Below are 22,185 nucleotides of genomic sequence, written 5' to 3'. Positions count from 1 at the left end.
TCTATGGAGTTCTAGAACCTGAGGGTGGTTGTGGGATCCCCCAAATTTTCCCTTGAGGGAAATGTAAGGACAGTCCTGGGACTGTGCCCTCACACTTTTCAGACTGGCTAACTGTGAGCCTAGAATTTTATTTTTTTAAATCAAAACTCAGCTAGAAGGACCCTTAACAATCATTTTGCTGGCATCTGCTCTCACCCAAGCCTGATACCCTTGGCCTTCTCAGCAGAAGGACACTGGGTCTGTCCACTGCCCATATTGACTGGGAAGCAGGAGATGTGCTGTGAGCCCTGTTCCTTGTGGGCCCTCCAGCCCACCTCACTGACTCCTGACCCAGCACCCAGGGCCCCTGACCTCTCAGGGGTCACATGTTAACTTGTGACAGCTTCATGAGCCTGTGGCCCAAGGCTGTGTGGAACTTTATGGAACGTCTAAAGATTCAAGAGACTTGAGGCAACACCCATCTGAAGGGCTGAGACTGAAGAGACTGGCACTTGCACAGCTGGTGGAGGAAGTGTTTTCCTCTTTGGTGGGGATGCATGAGGCTCCTCAGAATCCCTCAAATGACACACAATCGCAGCCACTTACTATGACCCTGGAGGGCTCCCTGAGCCACACGGCCTTCCCACTGTCAGGGTGGCTCCATGTAGACTAGAAGAGGGTCCCAGATGGAGGGAGATTCCAGGTCCCAGGCAGGGTAGGGAGGACACGGTCGTCCAGGGCCCTGTGCACAGCTTGACGGGATCCCATCAGGGAGGGAAGAGATGTCCCTTCCCACTCCCAGGACCTCTGTTAGAGTCACACCCCTTCAGTTCTGTGTCCTTTGGGCCTACTCTCCTCACTCTAGTCCTGGCCCTGCTGCCCAAGCCTGCCTACTAGTCCTCCCACCTGGACCCTCTGCTCCACCTGACCCCTAGGTCTGACCCTCGTTCCCACCTCTGACTCTGCAGTTCACTCTGAGATCATCACTACAATCCATAAGATTGAATTGCTATTCCCACTGGACACTTAACCCATAGCAAATGTGAGACTCAGAGTTGGACAGGGCTAGTTCCAGGATCCCACCAGGTCCAATCAGTTCCCCTCTGGCCTCTCTGCCTTATTGGCCAGCAGGAACCTGTAGTGTTGGTATAATTCCTAAGATGGGGAATGAAAGAATTCTAGTCAGAATCCCCAGAAACACAAAATGATGTTTGGGTCAGGATTTTCCGACTTGACCCAAAGGAAGTCCTCTTTGGTTCTTGTCTCCAGGAAGAAGGTCCCTGATTCTTCCCAACAAGCTTATTTTAAAATTAACATTTACTGAGCACCTACTCTGTATCAGCAATCATGAAAAGCACTTGCGTGCATGATCTCAGAGTCCTCACAATAAAACTGAACAGATGATGAAGCAGAGAGTAGTTCAGTAACTCTTCCAAGGTCATATAACCATCCCTTTCTTGCAGGTTTCATCTCTTCTCAACCCAACATCATTCAATGCCAACAAATAACACGAAGGAAACATTCCACATAGGATCTTGAGGAGGAACATCCTCGGATCCTGCCTGGAGATAACTAGCTTGGGAGAATCTTCCTGGGGGCATGTTGGTGACATTCCTGGTGTACCTGCACGTTTACCTGGACAAATCAGCCTCGGTCACAAAATTCTTCCAGGGTTCATCTTCAGTGAGCAGGAATTGCAGTTCTTCCAAACTCACATTCTTCTGGACATACTCAAAGACATCCTTATAAAAGCTTTGGCTCTCTAGACAGGAAAATAAAAATTGAAGATTCGAATAAACTATGGTGTGATGTAAACGGTATCGAGTATAGTGGTTAAAGTTCACCTTTCAGAGCAGCATTCATCTGGCATGCTGTTGATGGATTTATCTGGGGTCTCAGGTGGACTGTATGCACCAGCTCCAATTCATAAGTTAACGCCCAGACCCACCCACTCTGCAATGACTGTATTAGAAGATAGGGAGCTTTAGGCAGTAATTAGGTGAAATAAGGCCTTAAGTGTGGGCCTTAATTCAGTAATATCAGTGTCCATATTAAATGAAGAGATGTCAGATCTCTTCCTCTCTCTCTCTCTTCCCTGAAATGAAGTGCTCTTAGGTTTTCTTTTTCTCATGCATCACTAAGGGAGAAATGAACAGGGCTCACGTGGAGGAAACCCACAGCACTAGATCTGTGTGTTGACTGATTAAGGTGGTGGGTGGAGGAAACAACTGAGCACCTGGGGGTCTGCAAGGGCGTTTGAGAACAATAGAACTAGTACCTGCCTGAGGCAGTCACCTGGTAATCAGGTGTTTATATATGGGAGCACTGGGCAGGTGCCCTAGCACAGCACAGGAGAGAGGGGATTCTAGAGAAGGGGAGAGGTTTCTACTTGGAATAACACATTCCAGGTAGAGGGGACAGCACGGCACTAGGCAGGACCTACTATGTGGCAGGCCCCGGCCCAGGCCACAGACACACATTATATTTGATCCTCATCACAACATAGGGAAATATTCTTCGCATTTTACAGGTTAGGACAGGTAAGGTGCTCCAGGTCACACAGGTGTGGTAGGCAGCAAAGGCCAGATTGGGGCTCAGTTTAGAGTCCGCTGACCTCACAGAGCAGCTGGGTGGGCAGCAGGGCGAGAGGTGGAGGAAACAGCCTCTGTGTTGACATCCCAGGGTCTGGGAGCAGAAGGAGGCTTGGACCAAGGGAGAGGGCAGGAGAAGCTCCAGGGGACCTCCTTGCCCTGTCCCACTGGCCTTGGGGACTTGCTCTGCTGTGCTCACCCCCCATCATGGGCTGCCCTGCCTCACTTCTGAGTCATTAGCAGGGGGTCAGGAGGCAGGGGGAGGAAGTTAGCATCTTATCTGTGGCTCCCTGAGGAGAGGACCAGGAAAGAGGCTGTGGGGACAGACCACCAAGTGTTAGGGGACTCCCCATTGCCTCTCTGGGGGATGCTTATCCACTCCTTTCTTGGTTCTTGATTACTGGGCAGGTTGATTTGGCCTGGAGCCACCACCCTCAATTCTGGGTCACAAGTAGGAACCTGCCAGAGATGAGGTGGCTGACTACCTGAGCAGTCCCTGGGATCTTCTGAGCTCATGGTGGCAGCAGCAGGGTCTCAGAGATCTCCCTTCAGCTCACGCATCTGTGTCAGGCTGGAAGAAGGTGTCGTTTCACCCTTGGGGAAGAGAAAAGAGATTGTGGGCTTGATTGCATGTGAGCAGTGGCTGAGGGAGACGTGAGGGGCGAGGTCTTGGGTGGTTTCCCCTGGACAGCCACCAGTGCCACCTGGGCCTTAACCCAGCATGGTTCTCTGTCCCCTGAGCTCTGCAGATCACTTGTTAAGGAAAGTTACTCATCCTCCCACCGTCCTCCCCAGTCAGAGTTCTGCTCTCCTGTTGGGGTACAAGAGAGGACAATCAGACAGGGGACAGCCATCTGCGAAGTTTTAGGAGCAATAAAACCAGAGACAGAAGAACAGGTAGGAAGGGAATCCTCTGGAAATTACATGACGTTGGGAACGCTTGTGTTACTAATTGGTTATAGGTGATATTGATCCACTGTCTATGATGTGCAGGCCTCTGAAACTCACCTAAACTTAGGTCAGTCCAAGTTTTCCCATTTCTGCTGGAGCCCGGCCTTGAACCCAAGTCTTTCTGATCCAAATTCCAGGTTTGTGATGACTATGCTCTACTTGCTTTAATGTACAAAAAATGTCAATTTGTGGATGTATGTTAGTCGGAAAATGACTCTTTTTATTGCAAAATGATGTCATGCACCCTGTGCTCGAGTCTCTGCCTTGATAACATTCCTGGTGCTGTAGCTCCCACGGCCCACATCTTCCTCGCTTCTGCAATAGCCTTTATCCCACAAACCTTTTTTCTGGACTCCCACCAGCCCCACTCCAATTCCTGCAGCCCTGCCTTGGTCAGCTGAGGACCCGAATGGTGTCATCTTTGCTGTCCACTCCTGACTGTTGGACTTCAGGCTGTTTTTAATTCTTTATGTAAGTAATAGTGCAAAGAACACTCTTCTTGCATAAAACTTTGCCTCCTTTTAAGATTCTTTCATTAAGCTATTTCTAGAAGTAGAATGACTGGATCCAAGGGTATCAACACCTAACATTTTTTCACACTTAAGCTACTTTGTTATGCAAAGAAACTGTACAAATTTACATTCACACATATCATATGCGATGGTGTCCATCCTTTGTCTTGCCAGTTCTCTGTTATTTTTTTAAATAGCAGATCTTTATATAGAGAGAACTTCTTTTGGTTCCGGTTGTGACTATCTTGTCTTGGGAGATGAGAAAGAAAGCATGTTAATTACACTTAGGCAGTATTTTAAGAAGGCAAAAGAGTACTTATTTAAGTATTCTTGCTGAGACCTGACTGAAGTGATAGTAAAGGTCCTTATAGTTACAGTAACAGCTACTCGTGAGAGTGGCTTGTATTTCTGATTTTGCTGTGCACTGGTAGTTACTCTAAGACTTTATTAATTATAATCCACATTGTTCTGATAACCAGGAGGTGTGTACTACTGTATCCCCGTTTACAGCTAAGGAAGCTGAAGCATAGATGTTCTGTGATTTGCCCAAGGTCAGAAACCTTCTTCATGGAGAACTGGATCCCACCCACTTTCTGGGCTCAAGATCCCATACCCGGCTTCTTCTCACTTTTCTGATAATAATAATACATAGAAAGCAAGGATGGCGGTGACAGGAACCCAGAGTGTTCACACTCCCTCCCTTGGCTGAAAATTATGACTGCTTTTTTTTTTTAACCAATTGCAACTTTTTCCTTGCTCTGGTCTCCCCTCTCAGTAGATAGAGTTACTGAGATAATCACTGGTAAAACCGCCCCTGCCATTCTCTACTGCACCCAGTCTAGAGTGGCCCAACTTCCTTAGATTATCCCCCAAACCCCCTAACCTGAGCCCTGATCCTAGAATCTTTCTATCACCTTCCCTCTGCAATGCCCAGGGTTCCCCTCAAGAATAGTAACCATCAGCTTGATTACCAGGGAGTATGCCTGGTGACGGAGGCGGTGGGCACTGACTGTGTGGATGGGAGAGAATTAACACAGATAGGCCAGTCTCCAGGCATGTGGGAGAGGAGAGCTGGCTTGTCCCCTGCCTCCTTCTCTGCCTCGAAGCTGTAGGACCCCAGGAGCCAGGGCAGCCAATTGAAATTGGGAAACACAAGGACCAAGAGCCAAGGCAGAGAGAGGAGGAGGGTGTGGGCAGAAAGGGCTGATCCTGGATGATGCCAAACACTTGAAAATGCATTTGGACCCTCCACCTCATCCTTCCATCCTTCCCTGCCATTCTTGTCCTGGTCCTGACCCTTGTCTGGGGCCTCAGCTGGGTGTGGATGCTGGATGGATCTCCCTTCTGCTGGATTAATATCTGGGTGTCCTCCTCTGTTAGCCTCTGATTGGTCACTTCCTGGAAAGGCTGCCAGTGGGAGAGGGGAGGACCCTAGAGAAGCCTGTCCCTGCCCAACTGCATGGCCAGACACAGAGACATTCCCTCCACGTGGGCAGACAGAGATTCTACCAAACCTCTCCTTCCACGTGGTACAGCTCATACTCTATGGGCAGAGACAGGAGGGGTAAAGGCAGTTTCAAATTCAAAGTCCTTAGCCCATCACCAGGCCCTCCCGATGATCCTACTCCTGTCTTCCTCACCCTCCTGACTCCACAGGGCCTGGACCAGGGGCTTGGAGGACTCCCAGCTGGGGGGACTCTGATTCCCTCCCAGCCTCCAGGCCTTCGCTCGGGCTGCCCCTCCAAGGCGTTTCCCTACCTGCCTCACCAGGTGAAATGTTACTTGTTCCTGGAGGCCCATCTCAAAAGCTTCCTCCACCTGCTGTCTTCCTCTAATCCCATTCCAGTCTCCCTTGGAATCTTGCCCTTTCCTGCCTGTGGGTCTGTTTGTGTGGAGTTTCTGCAGCTCCCAGCACAGGGCGGGGGCTCTGTCTCTTCTCTGCTGCTCCTCCTGCTCCAGGGCTTCTGGGGCTCCCTCCACCCTCCTGGGCACAGCCTGGCTAAAATACGAGGTGTGGGACCTGTTACTGGGGCATGAATCAACCAGATTCTCAAAGACATAGTACTACACCTCTTTTACTTACAGTTGAGTAATTGCATTTGTTTTCCTTGTCTGTCTTCATAAAAGCTCTTTCTGATAGAGAGTGCCATCAGATTTCTGAGAGTTTCCATATATGGGCATCCCACGCTTTACCAGAAGATCACCCTCTGCCAGTAAAAGAGGACGTGATTCCTACATGTTCTATGCTCTCCACCATCTTAGTTTAAGAAAGTTTCTGTATGAACACTGTACTCTCAGGCAGCAGGAAACACCCGCATTTTTTCATGTCTCCTTACTCCAGCCATGATATTTTTATAAGAAGAGAAAGAGGAAGAGAGAACTGTGGCAAAACATGAGGCTTACCTAAAATCTGATATACTGTCCTGAGACCTGAAGACTTGAGCAGGACATTTCTACACCTCCCCTCCCACAGGATGTCCAGTTCAGGTCTGGTCTGGGTGTGGGGCCCAGCTTCCCGCAGCCTCTTGCTCTCTGCTCCCAAACTGCTCACTGGGACTTTGAGGGGAAAAGTGTAGAGTCATTTCCTGAGCAATGGAGGCACTTTTGAAAGCACAGAAATGGGTGTGCTACTCTTTGACTGAGAAAAGTACCACATAAACATGTCCTGCTTGAATGAGAATGAGAAGAAGGAAAAAAAGGAAGGGGGGACAAAGAGAAAGAGGAAGAAACAAAAAGATTCTAATCAATCAATCAATCAATCAATTCCAAAGGATCTAAATGAAAATGGAGAAGAAAAAGAACTAGAAACATACTAGAAAAAAATGTTAAAAATAATTTTGAGTTGGACCAACCATTCTCATCAAGACACAATTGCCTGAGTCATAAGGAAGGTCTGATTTATTTGACCTCTTGAAAACTAAATATTTCAAAAGGATGCTACAAACCAAGTCAGAAAAGAATGAGAGACCGGAAGACACTGTTTGCAATATTTATAGTAGACAAAGATGAACATTCCCAACACAGAGAGAGCCTAAAATCCACATGAAAAGACTGAATGCCGTTTTTCACAAATGCGTAAGAGATGTGAACAAACAATTCCTGGGGAGGCAACTTGCCCAGGGTTGCCTCTTCGTGGACAGAGTGGGGCCAAGTCCAGACCTTCTGACAAGGGGAGGTCAGAGAGGAGAGTGGAATGTTATTTTAATAATCCAGAAATTTCTAGGAATGTCTCTACCTTTATAAACACTTAGATCTAATCTCATGCCCCTCTTGTTATACTGATGTATCTACAGTTTTGTTAGGGGAAGCACGCTGATTGAAACCGCCCACCCTGGCCAGGCACCATAGTAACCACTTGCATGAATTGTTTCATGACAGGAGATCCTTATAAGGAACACGGAACTAATAAGCCACCACCAACCGGAAGAGCTCGGGAAACGTCTAAAGCCGACACCGTGTGTCCGTCCACTTCCCAGAATCCCTCTCGCTAGCATCCATTTTGGCTGAGTGATGCGTGCGCCACCAGGAAAGACTCTGAATTAGAATGATTGGCCAAAACCACCCGGAAACTAATGCCATCACCACAAAACCCGAGACTGTGAGCCACGTGGCAGAGCAGTTCTCCTGGGTTCCCTTATCGTACTGCTCTCCACCTGGGTGCCTTTTCCCAATAAAATCTCTTACTTTGTCAGCACATGTGTCTCCTTGGACAATTCATTTGTGAGTATTAGACAAGAGCCCAGTTTCGGGCCCTGGAGGGGGTCCTCCTTCCTGCAACAGTTTGGCTTCTTGTCTTAAGATCATAAACCCTGTATCATCATGTGGGCGTTGCACAGCAGGGCCTGCGTCTCCCCACTTGGTCTCCTGTCCTTCCTCTCTCAGGTCTTCATTTTTCCCAGGACCTGGCACCGAGCAGGCACTCAGGACAGCGTGGGTGATGAAACCTGATTCCTTGTATCCCAAAAGAAACCGTTTGCCCCCATCAGCCCCCGCACGGCACCCAGGGGCAGACTCAAGGTGCCCAGGCCACAAGGAGGAAGGACTCTAGCCCCCCTGCCCTCCTCCATCCCCTCAGCTTTCTTGAAATTTCCCAAAGGACTGAGCACCCACAACATAAACCTTCCTTCTGGGGTTGCTGCTCATGTCTCACGGGTCCACATCCCAAGCAGAGACCACCTGTGCAGGCGTCTACCTCCCTCTTCACTGTTCAGGGGTCCCGGGGGTGGGAGGAAGCCATCAGAAATATCTGCTTCCACATCCAGGCTCTGTCCTTTGGGCCATGGTCTCACTTCTCTGAGCTTCCATTTCCTTTCTTTTGTCAACTAGTGACAATCAAGGTTTTCTCAGACAGTGGTCCTGAGGATGGGGAGATGGGTGGGGGTCCTACCTCTTCTACTTACCCAGGAGTCTGCCTCTGACTGACTGTGAACAAGATCCAGCTGTTCTCAGCTCTGCAGCTGCAGCCGCCTTTCGTGTGTCTCTGCAATAAACCACGAACACCTTCTGGTCCCAGATATATTCGGAGAACCAAAAAAGGAAGTGAAACCCTCACTTCTGAGTGGCTCAAGTTACCAACACCCTGCCCACCAGGCCCCGCCCAGAACTGTTTCCCCACTCCTGCTGCCCCCTTAGAGAAACAACCCCAGCCCTGACGTTTCACATCCTTCTGACACAGCCCACCCTGCCTCGGCTCCTTGAAGGAGACCTGCCACCAACACACCGTGAGTCCCTTGGCCAAACACTCCCCCACCCCATGGCCGACTTTCCAATCCTCGGCCCTCCCCTCCCCGCCCCCTCCGCAACCCACTCACCAGCCTGCCTGCTTTATTCACCTTATGCCACCAGCACGTGGCATGTTCCAGAACACACCAACTCCTCACCACACACTGGTCATATTGCTGCTGCCTAGGGTCACATCCACGTGGCTTCTAGGGTTTGTTCATGCAGGTCCTTCTGCCAGGGACACCTGCTGCATCGAACCCGGAGAAATCATACTCACTCTGTAAAGCCAAAGTCTGGCATCACCTCCTCTGAGAAGCCCTCCAGGACCTCCCCTGCATGGACCCCTGTCCCTGCTCTGCTCCCTTGGCACCTGGGAGAGGGGCCTAAGGCCACCCCTCAGCCTCTCTGTCCATGCCCCACCGAACTCCTTTTGATCAAGTCCTTCTGGACTTGGCCCTGCTGACAGGCACAGAACTAGCGCTTTCAGGTCCTAGCAACTCGCCTGAGGAGGCCCAGCCTTGGTGGTCAAGGTCATTTGGATGGAGGCCAAGTCTGTGGGAAGGGCTGAGAGCATGCTGCTATTTTCTACTCTGGATTATTTCTAGTTGCACAGTTTCTTTTGTCGAAATGGAGGACCTTTACAGGAAGGCTGGTGATCTGGCGACTCAAAAGTCAACAACAGAAAACCAGTCTTCTTTTCTGTTTGGTTTCTGAGCAAAGAGCCACAGTGTATGGAGGGCTGAGCATTAGCTACCCTCTGTGCAGGCTCTGTCCATACCTTTCCTGTTGTTCTCTCACATCAGCTCTAGGAAGTGTCGACTCCATTTTTCAGATAAAGAAACAGAAGAAAAGGTCCTAGGCCTGAGAGTCCTGGTGGACTTCTCTTTTTTGCCCCCACCACAAGGGGCAGCAGTGGGGCTGGACCCCCCATGGAGGCCCACCTGCCCTTCCGTCAGGGCTGTTTCATCCCAGAAAATGGCCCTGGTCATCATGGTCATCTTCCCCTTCCAGAGGGAGGGACAGAGGAGTGATGGGTGTTACTCCATGAGGACCACACCCTACAGTTTGGTCTGACAATTACCCTGGAATGCAGACCAGGAATCTGACCTGATTTTTGCAGTAAGGTAGCTGCTGGCAGGGGCGAGGAGGGGGCTTTCTTCCAGCAACTCAGGGGAGGAACCAAGATTCAAACCAAGTTTGTCACTGCCTATTGTAAACGCCACTCCTTGTTTAAAGTTCCTTTTTTTTTTTTTTCTTTAAATCATTTTTTCCTCAGTAAACTGCCTCCTACTGATTCTTCTCTCTTCCACTAGCATGAGTTTATCTGGACATAAAGCAAAACCACGGTGAGATACAGAACTCAGCTAATCCAGAGGAACTATGTCCAGTTGTCATGAAGGTCCTCTGCTGAGAATGCCTAATTGACGCCAGACCATCATGGACTCAATAAACACAAGCTCATGAGAGAGCCACCATGGGAACTGCAGACTCAAATCAAGGTGAGGATTCAGCAAGACTTAAATCCAGGGACGTGAGCTGAGACCACCCCATTTGGAGATCCTAAAGATTCGCCAACCTAGATATCATATTCAAAAGCAGAGATATTACTTTGCCAACAAAGATCCATCTAGTTAAGGCTATGGTTTTTCCAGTAGTCATGTATAGATGTGAGAGTTGGACTGTGAAGAAAGCTGAGCACCGAAGAATTGATGCTTTTGAACTGTGGTATTTGAGAAGACTCTTGAGAGTCCCTTGGACAGCAAGGAGATCCAACCAGTCCATCCTAAAGGAAATCAGTCCTGAATATTCATTGGAAGGACTGATGCTGAAGCTGAAACTCCAATATTTTGGCCACCTGATGTGAAGAGCTGACTCATTTGCAAAGACCCTGATGCTGGGAAAAATTGAAGATGGAAGGAGAAGGGGACGACAGAGGATGAACTGGTTGGATGGCATCACTGGCTCAATGGACATGAGTTTGGGTAAACTCCAGGAATTGCGGATGGACAGGGAGGCCTGGCGTGCTGCAGTTCATGGGGTCACAAAGATTCGGACATGACTGAACGATTAACTGAACTGCACTGAAGAACTTATAAAAAATTTCAAAAGGATAAATATGTACATAGATACATGTTTAATGGAATCACTTTGCTATACACCTGAAGCTAATACAATATTGTAAATCAACTATACTTTAATAAAACATGGAAACAAACAAGTCATTCCCTACTGAGTTCAAAGGTGAGTTGATGCTGGAGAAGTAGGGCTAGAGACTATCACCAGGGGAAACCCTTCTTACTGGAATATCAGACCCTGGGGAGGGTGATAGAGGAGCCCCTGCTACTTGTGCTGGATCTCTACAATCCTAACTCTTTGGCTTTCTCCCATTTTCAAAGCTCCCCTATTCCTGGCCTCTCATTGCTAGTCTCCCTGTCTCTCCCTTATTCTGCCCTCAGTGTCTTCTTCAGTCCACAGTAAGTGCTTTCTCCCCTTGACCCTGCACGCGTCCCTGGTCCCTGCATTGCTCTAGGGGTGGCCCAGTTGGCCCTATTGCAGACTCTCATAGATCCAGGTGAGCTTCTCCAAGTTCTTCTCCAGCTCCTGGGCTTTCTGCCTCATGTTCTCAGCCGATGCTGTCTTTGCCCCCTCCTGCACGTCCTGTGCGTCCTTCACCAGGGAGTACAGGTTTACATTTTCCACCACCATGGTGGAATTACCTGTTACAGCAGCTGCTGCTCCCAGCCCTATTCCACTGGCTGAGAGTCCCAGACTGAGGCCTGCTGTAAAGCGTGCCAGAACCACGCCAAGGATGCTCAGGGCACCAGACACAATGCTGGTGGAGGAGGGTACCACATGGGAGATGGTGCAGTCCCTGTGCACCTTGTCAACATTGTCTGCGAGCTCACGGAGCTTTTTTATGTTCTCTTTCAGCTCCTGTTTTACCTGAGGAAACTCCTTCAAAAACCTCTCCTTTTCCTGCTGGTATTTTTGGACCCTGTCTTGGTCCTCCCTGGACAAGTCTGTTTGCAGCTTGATCAGATATTCACAGAGTACATCTACCTCTTCCCTGTAACAATGAACATTAAAGCCTTAGAAAGACACTTTGCTTGTCTATGAAACAGGCTCAACAAGCTCTATCCTGCATAAACCACAGAGATTTATTGTAAATCACAAGAATTATACTAATGTAAAAAAGTTTCCAAGCTTAAACCCTCATTTGGATATTGCTAGTGCTCCATGTACTTATTCAGTCATGGAATAAATAAGCAAAGGTCATCTTAGGAGACCTTTAACTTAAGAGAGATATTTGATATCTCTCTTAAGGCAGACCAATACAATCACTTGCAGACTGTGTGTAAAATGGGAACTTCACAAATAAACAAAGAGAATTGGGATTAGAGCAGAAAACCCTTCATTCAAGGACCTTAGTGTATAGTGAGGAGTCCTCTTTTTCTTTGCTCTTGGCTGCTAGGATGTGGTCACTAGGCACCAAGAATATTCTGGCTGATAAGAATGTCCTCGTCTGCCTGGGGCTTTGGCCACTGGACAGTCTGATGAGTTGACATGTGATGGGCCTCTGGGTCACGTGGTATCAGTTCTGACCTCTGGAGGAGCTGGGTGCTAGGGCATTAGTCTGAGCTCTGGGAGGGGCTGGAGATGACAGATCAGGGTAATTTGTTGTTAAATAGGGTGAGCACCCTGGTGGGCAGTGCTCCATGTGTCCTGCCACACTGGACCTAGGACAGTAATGCATCCTGGGGACAATGGAAGCTTCGAGCGTGAAACCTGCCCAGATCTGCCCTGTGGCTGATGGGAAACTGCCCCCTTCCCTGTAATAAATCATAACTGAGATCCTGAAGCTTTAAGTGAGTCTGTGCATCCTTCTATGGAGTTCTAGAACCTGAGGGTGGTTGTGGGATCCCCCAAATTTGCCCTTGATGGGAAATGTAAGGACAGTCCTGGGACTGTGCCCTCACACTTTTCAGACTGGCTAACTGTGAGCCTAGAATTTTATTTTTTTAAATCAAAACTCAGCTAGAAGGACCCTTAACGATCATTTTGCTGGCATCTGCTCTCACCCAAGCCTGATACCCTTGGCCTTCTCAGCAGAAGGACACTGGGTCTGTCCACTGCCCATATTGACTGGGAAGCAGGAGATGTGCTGTGAGCCCTGTTCCTTGTGGGCCCTCCAGCCCACCTCACTGACTCCTGACCCGGCACCCAGGGCCCCTGAACAGTCAGGGGTTACATGTTAGTTTGTGACAGCTTCATGAGTGTCCACCCCAAGGCTGTGTGGAACTTTATGGAACGTCTAAAGATTCAAGAGACTTGAGGAAACACCCATCTGAAGGGCTGAGACTGAAGAGACTGGCACTTGCACAGCTGGTGGAGGAAGTGTTTTCCTCTTTGGTGGGGATGCATGAGGCTCCTCAGAATCCCTCAAATGACACACAATCGCAGCCACTTACTATGACCCTGGAGGGCTCCCTGAGCCACACGGCCTTCCCACTGTCAGGGTGGCTCCACGTAGACTAGAAGAGGGTCCCAGATGGAGGGAGATTCCAGGTCCCAGGCAGGTTATGGAGGACACAGTCTGCAGGGCCCTCTAGCCCAGCTTGAGGGGATCCGGTCAGGAAGGGAAGAAATGTTCCCTCTCCCACTCCCAGGACCTCTGCTCGGGTCACAGCCCCTTCAGTTCTGTGTCCTTTGGGCCTACTCTCCTCACTCTAGTCCTGGCCCTGCTGCCCAAGCCTGCCTACTAGTCCTCCAACCTGGACCGTCTGTTCCACCCTGACCCCTAGGTCTGACCCTGGTCTAGGCCTCCTTGGTTCTTTGGACAAGATGACTACACTTGTTTCCCCACCACTGACTCTGCAGTTCACTCTGAGGCCATCACTATAATCCATCAGATTGATTTGCTATTCCCATTGGACACTTAACACATAACAAATCTGAGAGACTCAGAGTCTTAAACCCACAGGCCCCGAGTTAGATAGGGCTAGATCCAGGATCCCACCAGGTCCAATCAGTTCCCCTCTGGCCTTTCTGCCTTATTGGGCAGCAGGACCCTGCAGTGTTGGATAATTCCTAAGACAGAGAATGAAAGAATTCTAGTCGGAATCCCCAGAAACACAAAATGATGTTTGGGTCAGGATTTTCTGACTTGACCCAAAGGAAGTCCTCTTGGTTCTCGTCTCTAGGAAGAAGGTCTCTGATTCTTCCCAACAAACTTATTTTAAAATTAAGATTGATTGAGCACCTACTCTGTGTCAGCAATCATGAAAAGCACTTGCATGCATGATTTCAGAATACTCACAGTAAAACTGAACAGATGATGAAGCAGAGAGTAGTTCAATAACTCATCCAAGGTCATATAACCTGCCCTTCCTTGCAGGTTTCCTCTCTTCTCAACCCACCATCATTCAATGCCAACAAATAACACAGAGGAAACATTCCACATAGGATCTTGAGGAGGAACATCTTTGGATCCTGCCTGGAGGAAACTAGCCTGGGAAAATCTTCCTGGGGGCATGTTGGTGACATTCCTGGTGTACCTGCATGGTTACCTGGACAAATCAGCCTCGGTCACAAAATTCTCCCAGGGTTTGTCTTCAGTGAGCAGGAATTGCAGTTCTTCCAAACTCACACTCTTCTGGACATACTCAAAGACATCCTTATAAAAGCTTTGGCTCTCTAGACAGGAAAATAAAAATTGAAGTTTCGAGTAAACTATGGTGTGATGTAAACAGTATCGAGTATAAGTGGTTAAAGTTCACCTTTCAGAGCAGCATTCATCTGGCATGCTGTTGATGGATTTATCTGGGGTCTCAGGTGGACTGTATGCACCAGCCCCAATTCATAAGTTAACGCCCAGATCCGCCCACTCTGCAATGACTGTATTAGAAGATAGGGAGCTTTAGGCAGTAATTAGGTGAAATGAGGCCTTAAGTGTGGGGCCTTAATTCAGTAATATCAGTGTCCTTATTAAATGAAGAGACGTCAGCTCTGTTTCTTTCTCTCTCTTCCCTGAAGTATTAAGTGTCCTTAGGTTTTCTTTTTCTCATGGATCACTAAGGGAGAAATGTGAGCATCACTCAGGGCTCACATGGAGGGAACCCACAGCACTAGATCTGTGTGTTGACTGACTGGGGTGGTGTGGGTGGAGGAAACAACTGAGCACCTGGGTGTCTGCATGGGCATTTGAGAACAATAGAACTAGTACCGGCCTGAGGCAGTCACCTGGTAATCAGGTGTTTATATATGGGAGCACTGGGCAGGTGCCCTAGCACAGCACAGGAGAGAGGGGATTCTAGAGAAGGGGAGAGGTTCTACCTGGAACTAACACATTCCAGGTAGAGGGGACAGCACGGCACTAGGCAGGACCTACTATGCGGCAGGCCCTACTATGCGGCAGGCCCTAGCCCAGGCCACCGACACACATTATATTTGATCCTCATCACAACATAGGGAAATATTCTTCTCATTTTACAGCTAGGACAGGTAAGGTGCTCCAGGTCACACAGGTGTGGGAAGAAGCAAAGTCCAGATTGGGGTTCAGTTTAGAGTCCGCTGACCCTCACAGAGCAGCTGGGTGGGCAGCAGGGCGAGAGGTGGAGGAAACAGCCTCTGTGTTGACACCCCAGGGTCTGGGAGCAGAAGGAGGCTTGGACCAAGGGAGAGGGCAGGAGAGGCTCCAGGGGACCTCCTCTCTCTGTCCCACCTGGCCTTGGGGACTTGCTCTGCTGTGCCCGCCCCATCCATGGGCTGTCCTGGCCTCACTTCTGAGTCATTAGCTGGGGGTCAGGAGGCAGGGGGAGGAAGTTAGCATCTTGTCCGTGGCTCCCTGAGGAAAGGACCAGGAAAGAGGCTGTGGGGACAGACCACGAAGTGTCAGGGGACTCCCCATTGCCTTTCTGGGGGATGCTTATCCACACCTGTCTTGGTTCTTGATTACTGGGCAGGTTAATTTGGCCTGGAGCCACCACCCTCAATTCTGGGTCACAAGTAGGAACCTGCCAGAGAGGTGGTGGCTGACTACCTGAGTGGTCCTTGGGAACTTCTGAGCTCATGGTGGCAGCAGCAGGGTCTCAGAGATCTCCCTTCAGCTCACCCATCTGTGTCAGGCTGGAAGGAGGTGTCCTTTCACCCTTGGGGAAGAGAAAACAGATTGTGGGCTTGATTGCACGTGAGCAGTGGCTGAGGGAGCAACAAGGGGTGAGGTCCTGGGTGGTTTCACCTGGGAGAGCCACCAGTGCCACCATGGATTTAACCTAGCGTGGTTCTCTGTCCCCTAAGCTCTGCAGATCACTTGTTAAAGAAAGTTACTCATCCTACCGCTGTCCTCCCCAGTCAGAGTTTTGCTCTCCTGTTGGGGTACAAGGAGAGGATAATCAGACAGGAGAGAGCCATCTGCGAAGTTATAGGAGCAATAAAACCAGACACAGAAGATCAGGTAGGAAGGCAATCCCCTGGAAATTACATGAGGTTGGGAATGCTTGTGTTACTAATTGATTATAGGTGATATTGATCCACTGTCTATGACGTGCAGGCCTCTGAAACTCACGTAAACTTAGGTCAGTCCAAGTTTTCACATTTCTGCTGGAGCCCGGCCTTGAACCCAAGTCTTTCTGATCCAAATTCCAGGTTTGTGATGACTATGCTCTACTTGCTTTAATGTACAAAAAATGTCAATTTGTGGATGTATGTTAGTCGGAAAATGACTCTTTTTATTGCAAAATGATGTCATGCACCCTGTGCTCGAGTCTCTGCCTTGATAACATTCCTGGTGCTGTAGCTCCCATGGCCCACATCTTCCTCACTTCTGCAATAGCCTTTATCCCACAAACCTTTTTTCTGGCGTCCCACCAGCCCCACTCCAATTCCTGCAGCCCTGCCCTGGTCAGCTGAGGACCCGAATGGTGTCATCTTTGCTGTCCACTCCTGACTGTTGGACTTCAGGCTGTTTTAAATTCTTTATGTAAGTAATAGTGCAAAGAACACTCTTCTTGCATAAAACTTTGCCTCCTTTTAAGATTCTTTCATTAAGCTATTTCTAGAAGTAGAATGACTGGATCCAAGGGTATCAACATCTAACATTTTTTCACACTTAAGCTACTTTGTTATGCAAAGAAACTGTACAAATTTACATTCACACATCTCATATGCGATGGTGTCCATCCTTTGTCTTATCTCCATTATTTTTTTAAATAGCAGATCTTCATATAGAGAGCACTTCTTTTGGTTCCGGTTGTGACTATCTTCTGTTGGGAGATGAGAAAAGAAAGCATGTCAATTACACTTAGGCAGTATTTTAAGAAGGCAAAAGAGTACTTATTTAAGTATTCTTGCTGAGACCTGACTGAAATGATAGTAAGGTCCTTATGGTTATAGTAGCAGCTACTCATGAGAGTGGCTTGTATTTCTGATTTTGCTCTGCACTGGTAGTTACTCTAAGACTTTATAAATTATAATCCATATTGTTCTGATAACCAGGAGATGTGTACCGCTGTATCCCCGTTTACAGCTAAGGAAGCTGAAGCATAGATGTTCTGTGATTTGCCCAAAGTCAGAAATCTTCTTCATGGAGAACTGGATCCCACCCCACTCTCTGGGTTCAAGATCCCATACCCAGCTTCTTTTCATTTTGCTGCTAACAATAATAATAAATAAAAAGCAGGGATGGTGGTGACAGGAACCCAGAGTGTTCACACTCCATCCCTTGGCTGAAAATTATGACTGCTTTTTATTTACCAATTGCACCTTTATCCTTGCTCTGGTCACCCCTCTCAGTAGATAGAGTTACTGAGACAATCTCTGGTAAAACTGCCCCTGCCATTCTCTGCAGCACTCAGTCTAGGTGTGGGACTTGTTACTGGGGCATGAATCAACAAGATTCTCAAAGACATAACATTACACCTCTTTTACCTACAGTTGAGTAATTCCCTTTGTTTTCCTTGTCTGTCTTCATAAAAGCTCTTTCTGGTAGAGACTGCCATCAGACTTCTGAGCGTTTCCATTTATGGGCATCCCATGCTTTTCCAGAAGATCATCCTCTGCCAGTAAGAGAAGATGTGAGACCTACATGGTCTATGCTCTCCACCATCTTGGTTTAAGAAAGCTTTTGTATGAACATTGTACTCTCAGGTAGCAGAAAACACCTGCTTTTTTTTTCAAGTCTCCTTACTCCAGCCATGATATTTTTATAAGAGGAGAAAGAGGAAGAGAGAACTGTGGGAAAACATGAGGCTTACCTGAAATCGGATATACTATCCTGAGACTTGAAGACTTGAGCAGGATATTCCTAAACCTCCCCTCCCACAGGATGTCCAGTCCAGGTCTGATCTGGGTGTGGGGCCCAGCTTCCTCCAGCCTCTTGCTCTCTGCTCCCAAACTGCTGCCTGGGACTTTGAGGGGAAAAGCGTGGAGTCATTTCCTGAGCAATGGAGGCACTTTTGAAAGCAGAGAAATGGGTGTGCTACTCTTTGACTGAGAAAAGTACCATTTAAACATGTCCTGCTTGAATCAGGAGAAGGAGAAGGAAAAAAAGGAAGGGGGGATGAAGAGAAAGAGAAAGAAACAAAAAGATTCTAATCAATCAATCAATCAATTCCAAAGGATCTAAATGAAAATGGAGAAGAAAAAGAACTAGAAACATATTATAAAAAATGTTAAAAATAATTTTGGGTTGCGGAAACCATTCTCATCAATTGCTGGAGCCGTAAGGAAGGTCTGATTTATTTGACCTCTTGAAAACTAAATATTTCAAAAGGATGCCACAAACCAAGTCAGAAAACAATGAGAGACTGGAAGACACTGTTTGCAATATTTATAGTAGACAAAGATGAACATTCCCAACACAGAGAGAGCCTAAAATCCACATGAAAAGACTGAATGCCGTTTTTCACAAATGGGTAAGAGATGTGAACGAACAAATCCCGGGGAGGCAACTTGCCCAGGGTCACACAGCCCTCCGTGGACAGAGTGGGAGCAAGTCCAGACCTTCTGACATGCGTATGTAAGGGAGGGGAGTGAAATGTGATTTTAATAACCCAGAAATTTCTAGGATGCCTCCACCTTTATAAACACATAGATCTAATCTCATGCCCCTCTTGTTATACTGATGTATCTACAGTTTTGTTAGGGGAAGCACACTGATTGAAACCGCCCACCCTGGCCAGGCACCATAGTAACCATTTGCATGAGTTGTTTTATGACAGGAGATCCTTATAAGGAATAGGGAACTAATAAGCCACCACCAACCGGAAGAGCTCCAGAACGCTCTAAAGCAGACACCGCGTGTCCGTCCACTTCCCAGAATCCCTCTCGCTAGCATCCATCTTGGCTGAGCGATGCGTGCACCACCAGGAAAGACTCTGAATTAGAATGATTGGCCAAAGACCACCCAGAAACTAATCCCATCACCATAAAACCCAAGACTGTGAGCCACGTGGCAGAGCAGTTCTCCTGGGTTCCCTTACCCTACTGCTCCCCACCCGGGTGCCTTTTCCCAATAAAATCTCTTGCTTTGGCAGCACATGTGTCTGCTCGGAGAATTCATTTCCGAGTGTTAGACAAGAGCCCAGTTTTGGGTCCTGGAAGGGGTCCTCCTTCCTGCAACAGTTTGGCTTCTTGTCTTAAGATCATAAACCCTGTATCATCATGTGGGCGTTGCACAGCAGGGCCTGCGTCTCCCCAATTGGTCTCCTGTCCTTCCTCTCTCAGGCCTTCATTTTTCCCCAGGACCTGGCACTGAGCAACACTCAGGGCAGTGTGGGTGATGAAACCTGATTCCTTGTATCACAAAAGAAACCGTTTACCTCATCAGCCCCCGCACAGCACCCAGGGGCAGACTCAAGGCGGCCAGGCCACAAGGAGGAAGGACTCTAGCCCCCCTGCCCTCCTCCATCCTCTCAGCTTTCTTGAAATTTCCCAAAGGACTGAGCACCCACAACATACACCTTCCTTCTGGGGTCGCTGCTCATGTCTCAGGGGTCCACATCCCAAGCTGAGACCACCTGAGCAGGCGTCTACCTCCCTCTGCACTGTTTAGGGGTCCTGGGCGTGGGAGGAAGCCGTCAGAAACACCTGCTTCCACATTCAGGCTCTGTCCTTCGGCCATGGTGTCATGTCTCTGAGCTTCCATTTCCCTTCTTTTGTCAACTAGTGACAATCAAGGTTTTCTCAGACAGTCCTCCTGAGGATGGGGAGATGGGCGGGGGTCCTACCCACCCTGCTTACCCAGGAGTCTTCCTCTGGCTGAGTGTGGACAAGATCCAGCTGTTCTCGGCTCTGTAGATACAGCCACCTTCTGTGTGTCTCTGCAATAAACCACGCACACCTTCTGGTCCCAGATATATTCGGAGAACTAAAAGGGAAAGTGAAACCCTCACTTCTGAGTGCCTCAAGTTACCAACATCCTGCCCACCGGGCCCCACCTAGACCTATTTCACCCTCCTGCTGTCCCCTTAGAGAAACAACCCCAGCCCTGACATCTAACGTCCTTCTGACACAGCCCACCCTGCCTTGGCTCCTTGAAGGAGACCTGCCACCAACACACCCTGAGCCCCTTGGCCAACCACTCCTCCACCCCTTGGCTGTCGTTCCACCCCCTCAACCCTCTCCATCCACCCACTCACAAGCCTGCCTGCTTTATTCACCCTCATGCCATCAGCACGTGGCATGATCCAGAACACACCAGCTCCTCACCGCATACTGGTCATATTGCTGCTGCTGAGGGTCACATCCACGTGGCTTCTAGGGTTTGTTCATGCAGGTCCTTCTGCCAGGGACACCTGCTGCATCGAACCCGGAGAAATCATACTCACCCTGTAAAGCCAAAGTCTGGCATCACCTCCTCTGAGAAGCCCTCCAGGACCTCCCCTGCAGAGTCCCCTGTCCCTGCTCTGCTCCCTTGGTACCTGGGAGAGGGGCTAAGGCCACCCCTCAGCCTCTCTGTCCACACCACATCCAACTTCTTTTGATCAAGTCCTTCTAGACTCGGCCCTGCTGACAGGCACAGAACTAGTGCCTTCAGGTCCTAGCAACTCGCCTGAGGAGGCCCAGCCTTGGTGGTCAAGGTCATTTGGATGAATGCCAAGTCTGTGGGAAGGGCTGAGAGCCTGCTGCTATTTTCTATCCTGGATTATTTCTAGTTGCACAGTTTCTTTTGTCAAAATGGAGGACCTTTACAGGAAGGCTGGTGATCTGGCAACTCAAAAGTCAACAACAGAAAACCAGTCTTCTTTTCTGTTTGGTTCCTGAGCAAAGAGCCACAGTGTATGGAGGGCTGAGCATTAGCCACTCTCTGTGCAGGCTCTGTCCATATCTTTCCTGTTGTACTCTCACATCAGCTCTAGGAAGTGTCGACTCCATTTTTCAGATAAAGAAACAGAAGAAAAGGTCCTACAGCCTGAGAGTCCTGGTGGACTTTTCTTTTTTGCCCCCACCACAAGGGGCAGCAGTGGGGCTGGACCCCCCATGGAGGCCCACCTGCCCTTCCGTTAGGGCTGCTTCATCCCAGAAAATGGCCCTGATCATCATGGTCACCTTCCCCTTCCAGAGGGAGGGACAGAGGAGTGATGGGTGTTACTCCATGAGGACCACTCTCTACAGTTTGGTCTGACAATTACCCTGGAATGCAGATCAGGAATCTGACCTGATTTTTGCAGTAAGGTAGCTAATGGCAGGGGCGAGGAGGGGGCTTTCTTCCAGCAACTCAGGGGAGGAACCAAGATTCAAACCAAGTTTGTCACTGCCTATTGTAAACCCCACTCCTTGTTTAAAGTTCCTTTTTTTCCCCTTTAAATGATTTTTTTCCCAGTAAACTCCCTCCTACTGATTCTTCTCTCTTCCACTAGCATGAGTTTATCTGGAAGTTAAGCAAAACCACCCTGAGATGCAGAACTCAGCTACTCCAGAGGAACTGTGTCCAGTTATCATGAAGGTCCTCTGCTGAGAATGCCTAATAGATGCCAGACCATCATGGACTCAATAACAAAAGCTCATGGGAGAGCAAGCAGGGGAGCTTCAGACTCAAATCAAGATGAGGATTCAGCAAGACTTAAATCCAGGGACATGAGCTGAGACCATCCCATTTGGAGATCCTAAAGATTCAGTGACAATAAAATTGGGCTCCACTTGACCCCAACATCACAAGAGAAGTACCCCAGGATGGCTACAGTGACCCACCTGCCTGTCCTCATCCCTTTGTATAGGATCAGTGGGAGTGAGTAGGGAGCTTCAGACTGAGCATGTGACCCGAGGGCTTTAGAGTCATCAGAGTTGCTGATGGATGTGGACACCACGGGGCAGAGCACAGGGGATCCCCTCCAGGCTGACAGCACAGGTGACCTCAGCGGAACTGGTCTCGGCCACTCTCTGCAGGCTGCTCTCGTCACAATAGCCACAGTGTGGAAGAAAGGAAAATAATA

General features: G+C 48.8%; 1 protein-coding gene across 9 annotated transcripts in view; it reads right to left on the bottom strand.

Annotated features, from left to right (window-relative positions):
- Positions 1 to 22,185, bottom strand: part of LOC133247904 (apolipoprotein L3-like) — a 28,766-nt gene that overhangs the window by 3,436 nt on the left and 3,145 nt on the right. Inside the window, exons 2-9 of one of the 9 annotated variants that reach the window (XM_061417346.1) lie at positions 21,944 to 22,139; positions 19,994 to 20,550; positions 18,007 to 18,159; positions 17,685 to 17,808; positions 16,903 to 17,016; positions 15,795 to 15,903; positions 14,323 to 14,449; positions 10,873 to 11,822 (exon numbers count right to left, since the gene is read on the bottom strand). In XM_061417346.1, coding sequence (XP_061273330.1) covers positions 11,303 to 11,822; positions 14,323 to 14,449; positions 15,795 to 15,825 — 678 coding nt within the window. In that variant the 5' untranslated portion in view covers positions 15,826 to 15,903; positions 16,903 to 17,016; positions 17,685 to 17,808; ... (1 more) ...; positions 19,994 to 20,550; positions 21,944 to 22,139 and the 3' untranslated portion in view covers positions 10,873 to 11,302. The other 8 variants (XM_061417342.1, XM_061417341.1, XM_061417340.1 and 5 more) reach the window with 8 other exon arrangements.

Source organism: Bos javanicus, chromosome 5 (genome assembly GCF_032452875.1).
Source record: "Bos javanicus breed banteng chromosome 5, ARS-OSU_banteng_1.0, whole genome shotgun sequence".
NCBI lineage: Eukaryota > Metazoa > Chordata > Mammalia > Artiodactyla > Bovidae > Bos > Bos javanicus.
The sequence above is the reverse complement of the archived record's forward strand: the minus strand, read 5'-3'. Positions and strand labels throughout refer to the sequence as shown.